This window comes from Loxodonta africana, chromosome 1 (genome assembly GCF_030014295.1).
Source record: "Loxodonta africana isolate mLoxAfr1 chromosome 1, mLoxAfr1.hap2, whole genome shotgun sequence".
In the NCBI taxonomy this organism is placed as follows: Eukaryota; Metazoa; Chordata; class Mammalia; order Proboscidea; family Elephantidae; genus Loxodonta; species Loxodonta africana.
Window position 1 is genome coordinate 214,509,712 of NC_087342.1, and position 13,050 is coordinate 214,522,761.

The 13,050-nt window shown below is 41.7% G+C and overlaps 1 protein-coding gene across 3 annotated transcripts in view; it reads right to left on the reverse strand.

Moving 5' to 3' along the window:
* Positions 1 to 1,306: 1,306 nt before the first annotated feature.
* The window catches only part of EPM2A (EPM2A glucan phosphatase, laforin), a 115,909-nt gene continuing 104,165 nt past the window's right edge, over positions 1,307 to 13,050 (reverse strand). For 2 of the 3 annotated variants that reach the window (XM_003403975.4, XM_064291854.1), the window contains exons 3-4: positions 11,569 to 11,810; positions 4,021 to 4,418 (exon numbers count right to left, since the gene is read on the reverse strand). In XM_003403975.4, the coding sequence (XP_003404023.1) occupies positions 4,141 to 4,418; positions 11,569 to 11,810 (520 nt within the window). In that variant the 3' untranslated portion in view covers positions 4,021 to 4,140. Of the gene's footprint in view, positions 4,419 to 11,568; positions 11,811 to 13,050 lie in introns of all 3 variants that reach the window. The other variant, XM_064291856.1, reaches the window with a different exon arrangement.

Consider the following 13,050-nt stretch of genomic DNA (forward strand, 5'->3'; position numbering starts at 1 on the left):
GTAGGAGATGAAGTTAGAGAGGTGACAGGGGACCAGATTGGGGAGGCCCTTGAAGGGATTTGTCATGAGATGGAAAGCCATTGGAGGTTTGAGCAGAGGAGTGGTATGATTTGACCTGCATTTTTACAGAATCACCCTGGCTACTGTGTGAGTGTAAACTCGGTAGTGACAGGAACTAGAGGCAGGACAGGGGGCAAGGACAGAAACAGGGAGGCCAGTTAGGAGGCTCTTCAGTCTAGAGATTATGGTGGCTCTTCCAGGGTTGTTTGGTGAAGTAGGTTAAGACATAGTTAGATTTTGTAGATATTTTGACGGGGAAGAGATTGGGTTTTCCTGATGGGTTGGATGTCACATATGAAAAAAAGAGAGGAGTCAAGAATGACTCTGAGATTTGGGGCTGAGCAACTGGAAGTAAATTTCCATCAACCAAACTGGGGAAGACTTTCTAAGTAATGGTTTAGGGAAGGAAAGAAAGGAGTTGTTATTGTTATTTTTCCTCCCTTGCTTACTGTTGCCATTGTTATTGTTATAATGAGGTGGTTTCATCAGTCCTTTCCCCATTATTCTTCCTCCTATCTTTTATCAGATTTTTTTTTTTTTCCTAGCAGGTATTGTACCACCGCAAGTCTCACCCCATTGCACCTAGCTTGTCCTTTTTCCTACTATAATCACATCCATCAGAGAAGTGAGTGGATACTTAGCATGACCCTCCATCCTGAGAACATGACCTTGACTCTCCTCCTCTGCATCCACAGTTACACCTTCCCTCTCAATCCCCAATCGTGTCTTCATAATAGAAAGCACCTGCTTTTCTTCTTTGGGACATTTCACCATCCTTTACTTTTGCTCATTTTACCCATTTTTCTTCCATTTACTCTAATTTCCATTAATCCTCCCTCCAATTCTTCCCCACAAATGGTACTGTCTGTTCTCATTCCCATAAATTGTCCTGTGATTCTTACAACACCACAATAAATCTCCTGACCCATCCCTTACCTCTAGTCCTCAAGTCAATTACAACTTTGTCATAGGAAAGTCATTGGATGTCTCAGGGTCTCAGTTTAATCCTTTGTAAAATAAAAGAATTAGACCAGGTTATCTCTAAAGATAGTCTTAGTTTTAACTTTTGATAAAACTGATTCTATGTTTAGCTGTTTTTGTTGCTAGGTGCTGTCGAGTTGGCTCCAACTGAAGCAACCTTATGGATAACGAAACGAAACATTTAGCTATTTTTAGTTTTTTTTTTTTTTTAATGTATTAGGAATTTTCATTTCTTTTCTAAGTCATCTTCAACTCTTCTCTTTCAGTACTTCCTTATAGTTTCCAAGATCCTAATCACATTTTCTTCACCATTATTTCTTTGGCCAAGCCAAGTGGTTTTCACCCACACCTTAATGTCAGTAGAAAAACATGTTTATTCTTTTAGACTTCTTCTAACATTGGCACACAAAAATAATTGAGGGACAATCTTTCAAGTCTAAAAGAAACACTATTTGGACATTTCTTTAACGTGAGTGAGATCTTCTTGTAATTTCCTTTGAGAAATCTGTGACTGAAAAGTTTGACTAATGCCAGTGACAAGCAGCTAATGGAACAATATCTGCCTTGATTTGCTCTGACACACTCTTGAGTTTTTCATCCTCACTTCTTCGTGCTACCCTCAAGTTTGACTTCCTTTTGTCGTGTTACTGCCAATTTTGATGAGCTAATGAGAGAGTAAGGGTGACAAGGAAAAAACAATTTAGCTTAGTTGACTGCTCCCTTTACAAATAAGGAAACACAGTTTATTCTTCTGGATTTCAGGCTAAATTGATGACATTTTTTTAAAAAAAACCTGCACACAGGCTGGTTGAATGCATACGGGAAACACAGGGTGGAGAAGAGGAGTGTGCTGTCACATTATAGAGAGAGCAACTAGGATCATAAAGCAATGCATGTATAAGTTTTTGTATGAGAAATTGACTTGAATTGTAAACTTTCACTTAAAGCACAATAAAAAAAGAAAAACAAAACCCTGTACACAAAGGTCATTTTTAATGTTTTTATTTAGAAAAAATTCCAGGTGCCTTCAAAATACATTAGACATCCCATTCCTTAAGGACAAGAGAGGTTATTCCAAAACATTCTTTAATAACCCTAAACTGATTTTGTCCATCAGAGCAATAAGGAAAAAATCCACCCAAGATGGTCTGTCTATAGTGGAAAGCATTAACCTAAATTCCTAGGCATTAAGGAAATATACGCACACAAACACACACATCATTTAGAAGTACTCAATATTTAAAATTAAATTTTACATAACACATTATGACTGTGAATGGGTTATTTTAATATATTAGTTATCTTCAGTTATTTTTAGCAAGGGAGCTAGACTTCACATTATTCAATGCTGGCTTATAAATTTAACTCTGTAAAATGGTAGAAGAAGTGTGTCCTATCTTTCTCTGGCTAAATCAAATGCCACCTCCCCCAAGCCCCACAGTTGTAAGTCATCTCTCCCCCCTCTGAACTCCACTGAAACATACCTTGTGTCCTTTTTTATCACCCAAAGCTCCCAAATCAGTCTCTCATATATATCAATAAATATTTATAGAAGGAAAGTAGGAGCAAAACAAAATAAGCATTGTAGTTTAATAGAAAAAACAAGGGCTTTGAATCAGCCGAACCTAGCTTCATATCTCTATTCATCTATTTATTCACCATGTGATACTGGGCAGTTGACTTAAGCTCTCTGAGCCTTAATTCCTCATCTACATGATGGGGATAGTGAAACCTCCCCACAGGGTACCACGAAGATGAAATTAGGTAAGATTATAAAGCACCCACCATATAAGAGGCACCCTAAAAAATTACTTCCCTTTCCCCTACTCCAGCATACCATTCACAGCTCAATGCTGCATTATAGTTGGCTGAACGTGGGTCTGTTTCTAGGCTGTAAATTCCTTCAAGGCAAAGTCTTTACTCCCTGTAGAACACTGCATAGTGAATTGCAAATTCTGGAGGCACAGTAACTACATATTGTATTGAACTGAGGGCTGAACTAAGATCAGTTCTAAGCTGTACAACAATTATCTGTGGATTTTGGCTCCTTTGCTAATATAGTTCCTCTTATGAGCTATGGCTCAGGCCTCACTGGCCTTCAGAGGGCCTCCTGCCTTTTAAATTAGGTTGTACAAAATACAACTACTTTACAAAATTCCTTGGCAGCCGATCAGAACACTGTTCCATTTCTCACTTAGAAACTACTGCAGAGATACAGATCTTAGTCTCAAAGAGAGAAACTGAATTCACCACACTATGCTGGCAAAACGAGCTATGTTGACAACAGCGTTGAGCTAGGAGTCAAATCAACAAGGGTTATAAGCTCCAGCTCAGCCTGTAATTAGCCATGAGACCTTGAGCAAGCTCTCTATGCTCTTTGAGCCTCAACGTCCAAAAAAAAAAAAAACAGAGAGATAACAACTCCTCTTTGCTTATCTTACAGGGTTTTTGAGTGGGTAAGGAAGGTGATGGTTTGGAATAGACTTCAACGACTGCAGGATGCAAAGTTGAGAAAGCTATCTCTTTTTAGCCATGGTGAGCTCTTCCTTTGTCACATCCAGTTTCAATCCTTACTCCCTTCGGCAAGTAGCCAGCTCTCATTTTATAGGTTCAGCAGAGAAGGAGTACTTTGTGTGTGTGTGTCTATGTGGCTGTGGCTGTGTGTGCTCAAGCCATGAAATCTGAACTTGCTAGCTTTTTTTTTTTCTTTTGTGCCCCAAACAGTTACAATGCAACAAGAAAGTCATGAATTCATAAGAAAACACATGCAGAGTCTGTAAAGCAAAGGACTGATCTGCCCACAGGCAGCAGGAACTACACTGATTACCTGTCTGATGCTAGAACAGCATTGCACAGCCCAACGGCTTTTGGCCTTTACTGGTGAGTCTGTCAGAGGATTCTTCGTGAACTATTTCAAAGAAGAGACAGCCCGGCTAAAGCAGAAGAGAAACTGCCCAGACTAACGGGGACAGGCTGGGAGAGAAGACCCCACCATCACAGCTTTTGGGCTCAGGTAGAATCTTTGTTTCTGTGTCTTCTTTCTTACTTTACCTTGACCTCCTGAAAGAAGCTGGAAGGCCGAGGAGGCAGACTGGCCGACTATGGACAGCATATGGAAGAACGAACCTGCCCAAATTTCTGAACAAAGTCGTGTTCTGCTTGGGCCAATGCGTCTTCGTCGATGTACACGGCCGGCCTCTTGGACACAAGGAAGTACTGCAGCTTCCTCGGGCTCCAGCCCTGCACGTACTGCAGCCAGCCGCAGATGGCCGCCGTGGACCTGCCGACGCCAGCGTTGCAGTGCACGTACACGGTGTGTCCGTTCTCCAGCAGTGCGTGCAGGAGGCAGACTGCCTGGGGCAGCATCTGGACTCGGCCTGTGATCAGAAAGCACAGCACACACTCGTGAATGGCGGAGCCCGATATCACTGCTAATATCTCCTCCAGCCACCCTCCTCCAGCCACGTGAGATCACAGCGCCATGCAGGGCAAGGCAGAGATGTTAGTCTGTGTCCTTCCTTTGTTCTGCCAGGAAAGGTGATAATAAAGTGGGAGAAGTGGGAGAGGCACCCCAGAGGCTATGGGTCATGAACCTTCACTTGATCTTGCTGCTCCTTTGAGTTTCTTCAGCATTGATGCAATTTCCCTCCAAAGAAATGGTAACTATTGCCAGCCATCAGAGGAATGGATTTTCACATCTCATCAGAAGAATTTGCACAGACTGGGCAGAAGTATGGAGGATTTCAAAGACAGCTTGTCAGGTTATACCACCTGAATTTCCTTTAATCCCAAAATATCTTCAGGGTAAATGTAAAACACAGAATTAGTCCATATTGGGTACAGGGTCGATCTTATTCATCCAACATATGGCAATTTTCATTTATCCAATGGAATGGATAACTTATTAATAGATAGATGTGGGATAAGTCATCATTCATTCATTCATTCATGATGCAGTGAGTAATAAAGCTGATTCAATCTACTTTATGGGGTAATTATAGTTATTGCCTCTTCATGATTACTGTTTCTATTAGTAGCCTATTCAAATGTCTCCTCGTCACATGGAGGGAGGGTGTGCAGTGCTCTGCTAGGCTTGTCAGAGGCAGGACACATTTGGCAGGCCCACAGACTCCATCGCTCCCTATGGCCTGATGCCACAGTTCATGTTACCTGCCCAGCCCCTGAGGGCATTTGAATTTGAGACACGGTGGTCCCCGTGTGTAGCCTGATTCCTGTAGTCCAAATCATCTGAGCCATGAGCTTTAATTCATCTAAATCTCCTAGCCCGGCTTCAGCATGCTCTGAGGTTAGAACTAGGAGGACCTGCCATACAGTCAGTTGTTCACGCAACAAACCTGTAAGAGGCAGCATAATCTCACCGGAAACGTAACAAGGAGAAGCATATCTTATGTACCACAATACTTCTCAGGGGAAGTACTGTGTAGTGGGTCCGCCATTGGGGTTGGGGAATCAGAGAAGACAAAGCCTCCAGGGTATGCTTTTACCAACCTGCTGAGAAAGGTGAGGTCTGCCTAACTATAGGGCATTGGTTCTACTAAGGAAGCATTAGAAGTTGACCCAAAGTGATTCAGAGCGAGGCTAGAACTCCGCTGAGCTATCTGGGAAGCTTGGGGTCTTCCTTCTCCTGTCACTGCTATACATATTGGCAGGAAATAAACTAGGAATACGTTTAATGTTTAAGAATAATGCCCAGTATATTAATAGACCACAGTGGCCATCTGCAGTAGGAACACACATTGGTACCTGGCCTGCTGGACTCAGAGTCCCAGCCCTGGTGTCCACTTTCACAGCATTGTTTGACCGGCCTGCCCACACATGGTCTTACATGAGCTGGGTCAGGATACCTTTCCCAGATCTGGTCTCTGGTCAGAGGTTCCCCAGTGAAAGGTCTGCATCAAATGGTCCAAATGATGCCTATCTCCCCCGTCCCTCAGCTTATCTGTTAAAAAGTCTCCAAGAGGCATGTACACAGTATAGGAAGTTGAAAAGGACTGTGTGTTAGTGTAAGATTCTGTGATCTCAGATACATACTCCTGAAAAGTCTAAGTCAGCTGCCATGCGGAAGCTCCAGAAGGCTCCCAGCTTAACACAGGCTTCCTCAACCAAGCATATCCACCAGTGGTCTTCTCCCAAAAGGACTCAGCCTTCCTACTTAAGAATGATCAAACATATATTTAAATAACATAAAAAACAATAACACAAACAGGCACAAGAGCAGTAGCTGGTCCCAGGTGCCCACTTGTCACAGCCTGGCCCCAGCTGGAGCCCTTGTTTATTTTGATGTCTGGTGACTGCAAATCGCCCTGCTTTGATTGATGACAGCTAATGTTGACTAAGCTCTTGCTACTGCCCACTGTTGTTCTAAGCACTTTGCATGCAATAGCTTATTTAACAACTATGAGGCCAGTTCTATTATTATCCTCAATTTATATATAAGGAAACAGCACAGAGATTTGTGCAAGGTTATTCTATAAGTAACCACTCAAACCCAGCCAGCCTGACTCCAAAGCCTCTGGTCTCAACTTTCCCTAACCTCCCTGGCCAATGGGACTTTCTGGCCCCCACCCTGTCAAGCTGAGTTCCCAGTCACATCTGCCTCGCAGCTACCCAGTCATTTATGAGAGTAATATCCTCTCACCCATTTGTGAGAGTAATATCTTCCCTGGGGCTTAGCACCTCCATCCCTACCCAGGAGTTCTCTGCACCCAAGGGGCTCAGCTCCCTCTGCTTGAAAATCCATTCTAGGGCTCCTTAGCCAATACAAAACCTACCAGGGAACAAAAAGAAAATCCTCAGATCCGGGCTCACCTACACCCTGTGCAATACAGCCAGTATCAACCAGAGTAGCTGATTTTTATGTTTTATTAGGTTCTATATAGAACTTGATAAAAATTTTCCATTGCTCAAAACAATAATATCTTTTTGATCTGACACATTACTAGACACCTCTAATCTAACTTCTAGCCCACAGCCCCTTCAGACTAGCCCAACTCTGGAATGATTAAAAGCTGCTGAAAGCATGCAACAGGCAAATCTGCTGCAAAAGACCTCTTAAAAAGCAAAGACGTCACTTTGATGACTAAGGTGCACCTGACCCCAGGCATGGTATTTTCAATCGCCTCATATGCATGTAAAATATGGGCAATGAATAAGGAAGACTGAAGAAGACTTGATGCATTTGAATCATGGTGTTGGTGAAGAATATTGAATAGACCGTGGACTGCCAGAAAAACTAACAAATATGTCTTGGAAGAAGTACAGACAGACTGCTCCTTAGAAGTGAGGATTTGTATCATTTGATCCATGTGGGCTGAGACCAATTGATGCATCTTAGATGTCCGCTTGTTAGCATTTAAGACCCCAGACGCCACATTTCAAAGTGGGATGCAGAATGTTTTCATAATAGAATTATTTTGCTAATTGACTTTGAAGTCCCCTTAAACCATGGTCCCCAAACCCCCGCCCTTGCTCCGCTGACCTTTGAACATAGCAACAATTTTGAGGATGGTGTAGGACAGGGCAATATTTCACTCTGTTGTACATAAAGTCGCTATGAGTTGGAGCCAAATCTATAGCACCTAACAACCTAACAAAGCATGCATTGAGGGGGCAAATGTGGTGAGAAGAGGAAAAAGGGACAGAGCATTTGGCAGGAACAGAGCACCCTAAGGCATCAGGACTGAAAAAGGTAGGGAATAAAAAGGCAATGACGATTAACTTTGCCTAAGATTGCCCCTGAAATAATTCATGGCACACACATATACACATACATGCATGAATATTTTCTTCCTCACTACAGGGGAAGATATAGGAATATGACCTGGATTCAATATCTTATATTTGTACACAACTTTGTGATTTTCAAAGCACTTTCATATCAACTATCTTATTCTATCCTTTATAATCCCGTAAAGTAGAAATTATTACCCCTGTTTTAGAGATGCAGAAGCTTGCCCCATCTCACCCAGCTACTAGGTGGTGACGAAGATTCAAACCCAGGTGTCCTGGCTCCAAGGTTAGTGTCTTTCCATTTTGCTAGTACTGAACTCAATATGCTGAGCAAGAGAAAAAGGACTCAGACAGTGTCAACAAGGGGTAGCAGAGGACTTCGGGAAGTACATTAACTCACTTGGGAGACAAGGATAGATCATTTGCTATGAGCGGTACTGCAGTAACAGAGGTCAAAACACAGCCTGAGTATTTTTTTATACGAAGGAAAACTGAATTTTAATGAGGTTTTTTTTTTTTCTTTTTCTTTTTCAGGGAAATGCAACATTTGGGGGCTTTTTATTTCTCAGGTGACAGGCACAAATCAGAGTTTAAAAAAAAAAAAACCCTAAGCAATTTCACTACATACAACAACGTGTACAAGAGGAAGGAGCAATAGTACAATTGATTTTAACAGCTCTGTGACAACCAGTGGTGACCGTCAAGCCTAACAAACTATCTTCTTCCTCAGACTTTATCTGACAACATTATGCCACAGCTCAGAACACTTCCAGATGGATTTTTCTTCAGAGCTCTAAAAATATTTGGCTGAATTAACCTATACGTTCATTGTGCTAATATTGTAGGCCACGTAGAATGATCTATTGGTAAAAAGCTCCCCAGGGACTCCACGATGGTTGTTAACCCTTTGTTTACTCCCCCAGTGTTATGCTGAACCAAACAGCCCTTTCCGTAGTCTCAGAGTTCACTGTTTCTATGCCGGAGCCTTCCTTGTGATCTCATTTGTGCAGCAGGGTGGTGTCAGCATAGAAGATGCTGTGTTTCTGAGCTGTTATGACTGGGACCTGGTGACTCACTCTCCCCCCAAAAAATTTGAATACAATCATAGTGGGTCTTTGGAGATATAGTTTTCCCTCAGCTTCTGCATATCCTCAAACTATCAGGCAAACTACCTACTGACTCAGCAAGGCCTTTAGGTAATCAGTGCATGGGATGGAATGGGATGCACAGCACGGTTAGCAGGTAGACTTCTAGCCTCGTCTCACAGAATACTCCAATGGGAGAGCAAGGCTGTAAAATCAGAATCAAAGACGCCAAACTCCAACTGTTCTCTGGAACCTACAGTCACTGTATCCTAACAATCTTCTTTGTTTTGAAACCAGAGAAACAAACTGGACAAGGTGAATATGGCTTTGGTCCAATCAATGTTCTTCCATGCAAATAAAGTTAGTTTTTTCTCCCTCTAAAGAGGGAAGAACTTTAAGGCTAAATAAAGCTTCTTTGAATTGGAGTTACTAAGAGGAGTAACAAAACTGTCAAAGACGATCCCTGCCTTCGGGAGCAAAAAATATACCTCATCTTTAATAATCATTCAGTTCAGACACAGACCCATGAAGGGGTTCAGACTAGCCAGGAGGACCACCTGAGATCCATAAAGGGGCAAGGTGGGTGAGGTCCAGACAGCTAAGCTCTCTGTAGCTCTTGAGGTCTTCTGCCGCTACTCAGTCTTATGACTATTGACTCTGGGAAGATCAGCTACCTCCCTTGGGACTCAGGGCTTTGTGTAGCTCCAGCTGATCACGAGTATAAGTGATTGACATGTGTCCGTCTGTTGAATATGCATGAAGAGTCTGGAGAGTATGTATGGAGAAGCTTCAGAGTATGGGGTCTGGAGCAATGTTCACAGTCAGACTGCCTGTATTGAAGTTGAAGCCATGCCTCTTTCTAGTTAGAGGACCTTGGGCAGGTTACTTTTTTGTAACTAGTCTCTTCCTCTGCAAAATGAAGCTAACTATAATACCTAGAGCTTTGATATGAGAATGAAATAAACTGACGCCTGTAAATTGCTCATAAGAGTGTCTGATACATAAGGTATGTTCGGGGAGGAGGGAAAACACTTCCTTCCTTGTTTCCCCCAAAATAGCAGTTCATTAAACTTCTGTACCCTGCGTGAGTTCCACAGCTCTCTGCTGCCCCCTGCTGACGCCTGGCTGGCACTATTCGTGTAACTTGGTTCTCTTGACTTCAGACATCTCCTTTCCTTCATTAAAAATACTCTCTTATACAACCAAGCTGAAACACACATCATTCCCCTAAAGTCCCAGAGCTGGAGTTGTACCATAAGGGCGGCTGTGCCTTGGCTTATGCTATTTCCTCCCCCTCCACATCTATCTGTCAAAACCATGCCAAACTATATGACACTCACGTAGCCTCCCTGTGTTCCTTCACGGAATGTACTCCTCACAGCCGATCACCCTCACAGAGCACGTTACTCAGTCCTCTCCCAGCACATTCTTCTCCGTACTGTAATTAGTCTCAAATTTTTCATACTGCCTCTTACCATTTGGTCAAAACTATGCTTTATTCCATGCACACCGTAATTCCCTCTACATAGACATGCTGAGAAGGTGAAGACTCACCATCTCTACCCCACCCCAAGCTGCATTCTCTCACAGCGTCTCTCACTTTAACCATTGCGGAAACCTTCCCAGCTCCATCCTGGGCCCACCTCCAATCCATTCTCCACACTGTAGTCCAAGCACACTTGTAGAGGAAAAAAGTTTTACCTTGGTATCTTTCAGCTTCTCACCCTTTTCAACTGCTTCTCACCACTTTAGGATAGGTTCTAAAGTCCTGCCATGGTCCTCCATATATATGTGATCCCTGCCCACCACAACAGCATCCTTTTATACCATACTCTGCCCTCATTCTCTGAGCTGCAGCCACAATGGCCTTCTTTCAGTTCTTGCAACACTCTATTCACTCTCCTGCAACAGGGGTTTTTCTCAAGTTATTCCCTCTGCCTGGGATGCTCATCCTTCCCCCCAATTCACTCTTCAGATCTCAGTTCAAACATTACCTCCCAAGAAAACCTTCCCTGTTTGCCTGTATGTATTCTCACAGCAAGGAGCCCTGGTAGTACAGTGGTAAAGCACTCGACTGCTAATTGAAATGTCAGCAGTTCAAACCCACCAGCCACTCCAAGGGAGAAAGTCCTGGCAGTCTGCTCCTTGGAAACCCTAAGAGGCAGTTCTACTCTGTCCTACAGGGTCGCTGTGAGTCAGAATCGACTTGATGGCAGTGGGTTTGGTTTGGTTTGGTTTGGTTTGGTTTATATTCTCATAGCAGTATCTAGGTATCATTTTAACAAAATCTCTCCACAGTTTTAAATTTGTATTTGTAGCCATTTGATTAATGTCAGTGCTACAGGACTATAAGCTCCATGGGTTGTACCTGCTTTTCTTCACTGTTGTATTCCCAGTTGTACCTGCTTTTCTTCACTGTTGTACTCCCAGTTTACGAGCATAATGCCATACACACATAGTAGATAGAAAATAAATATTTAATGAATAAACAAATTAATTAAAGAGCCACATTAAGTGAAATCTTAGCCAAGGTGTCAAAAGATATGTATTAAATCTAACACCTTATATTAATTCCATTTCTACCACTCATATATAGTTCATTCAGTTAGACAGAGACAGAGAAACAATGGACAGCAAGAGTTTCTCTGAGACACATCAAGCAAGAAGCCAGGACAATTCTCTTGACCCTTACCTTCGGTACTCATATCTGGTGTTGGCATCCAGATGTAGGCCAAGCCTTCTTCCCTATACAGCTTAATCATAGTGTCTGGACTCATGGGTTCTGGGTAGCGGTTACAGCCTGAGCAGTTCTGTATAATATCCCATTCAGTCTGGAAATTCATTACAGCTGTAATCCCCAATTCATGCTTCAGTTTGATGGTTACATGTTCCACTTGGCGAGGACAGCTACCCAGCCAGATATTTGGCAGAATTCTAATAGAAACATATAAAGTCAACTATTAATATTGTGAGGTCCAAGGTGCTGCATGAAACATGTAGTATTAAAATTCATTTAAAGTTTAAATGCAAAATAGGGAAAGCATTCTTTTAAAAACCCAAATCAAAAACCAAACCTGTTGCCATCGAGACGATTCCAACGCATAGCAATCCTATCAGACAGAGTAGAACTGCCCCATAGGGTTTCCAAGGAGCAGCTGGTGGATTCGAACTGCTGAGCTTTTGGCTAGCAGCCACGCTCTTAACCACTTTTAAGAAAATAAGAACCAATTCTATTGTTGAAAGTAAAAGAAGATTGTTGTTGCTATTTTGGGAGGAAACAAACAATTTGATAAACTAGAATGTCAAGCAATGTGCATTAGCAAATCAAATCTAGCAATAAGTTAAAATAAGCCCACCAAGTTAGACTTACTCCATATGAATGCATCTGAGTTTCAACGTAACAAAACCCATCAACACATTTCAAAAATGAACAAATTAAAGAATAAAACTCATATAATTATATCAATAAATGCTAGAAAACATTTGTTTTAAAATTCAATAGTCATTTTAAAATTCTGTTTTAAAACTCTAAGTAAAAATTTCAAATAGTAGGAAACCTTTAAACATGCCAAAGACCAGGAACTAACAAATGACACTTCTTTTAAATAACATAAAAAATTCAATTATTTCCACTAAGTAGTTGATATCGTTCTATACATTCCATCTAATACTACAGGTAAGAAAAAGAAATAGTAATACAACTACTGATAAAAGAGAGAGAACACTATCATTAATATTATGATTCTGAATCTAAAAATCCCTAAAGCTGGGCCCCAACCCCAAAGTTTTTGATTCAGTGGGTCTGGTTTAGGAGCCCAAGAGTTTGGATTTCTAAGAAGATCCCAGGTGATATTGAAGCTGCTGATCCAGGGTCCAAACCTACTCTCCTAAGAGATTTCACTAGAAAAGCATTGCAAACAATGAAAGGTATTAAGATTAAGGTATCTGAATGAGGGATAAACATACAAAAATCACATAACTTTTCTTTGTATTAGCTGTAACCAGGTCGAAAGGGAGTGGGAAAATCTCTTCCAAAAATTATAACACAATTATAAAACACCCAAGAATACATTTAACCAGAAAGGACTATGAAGTTTTATTGTGAGACATAGAGAAGAAAATAGACATATCACGCTCTTCAGTTGGGAAACTTAGAAATCATAAAATGAAAATA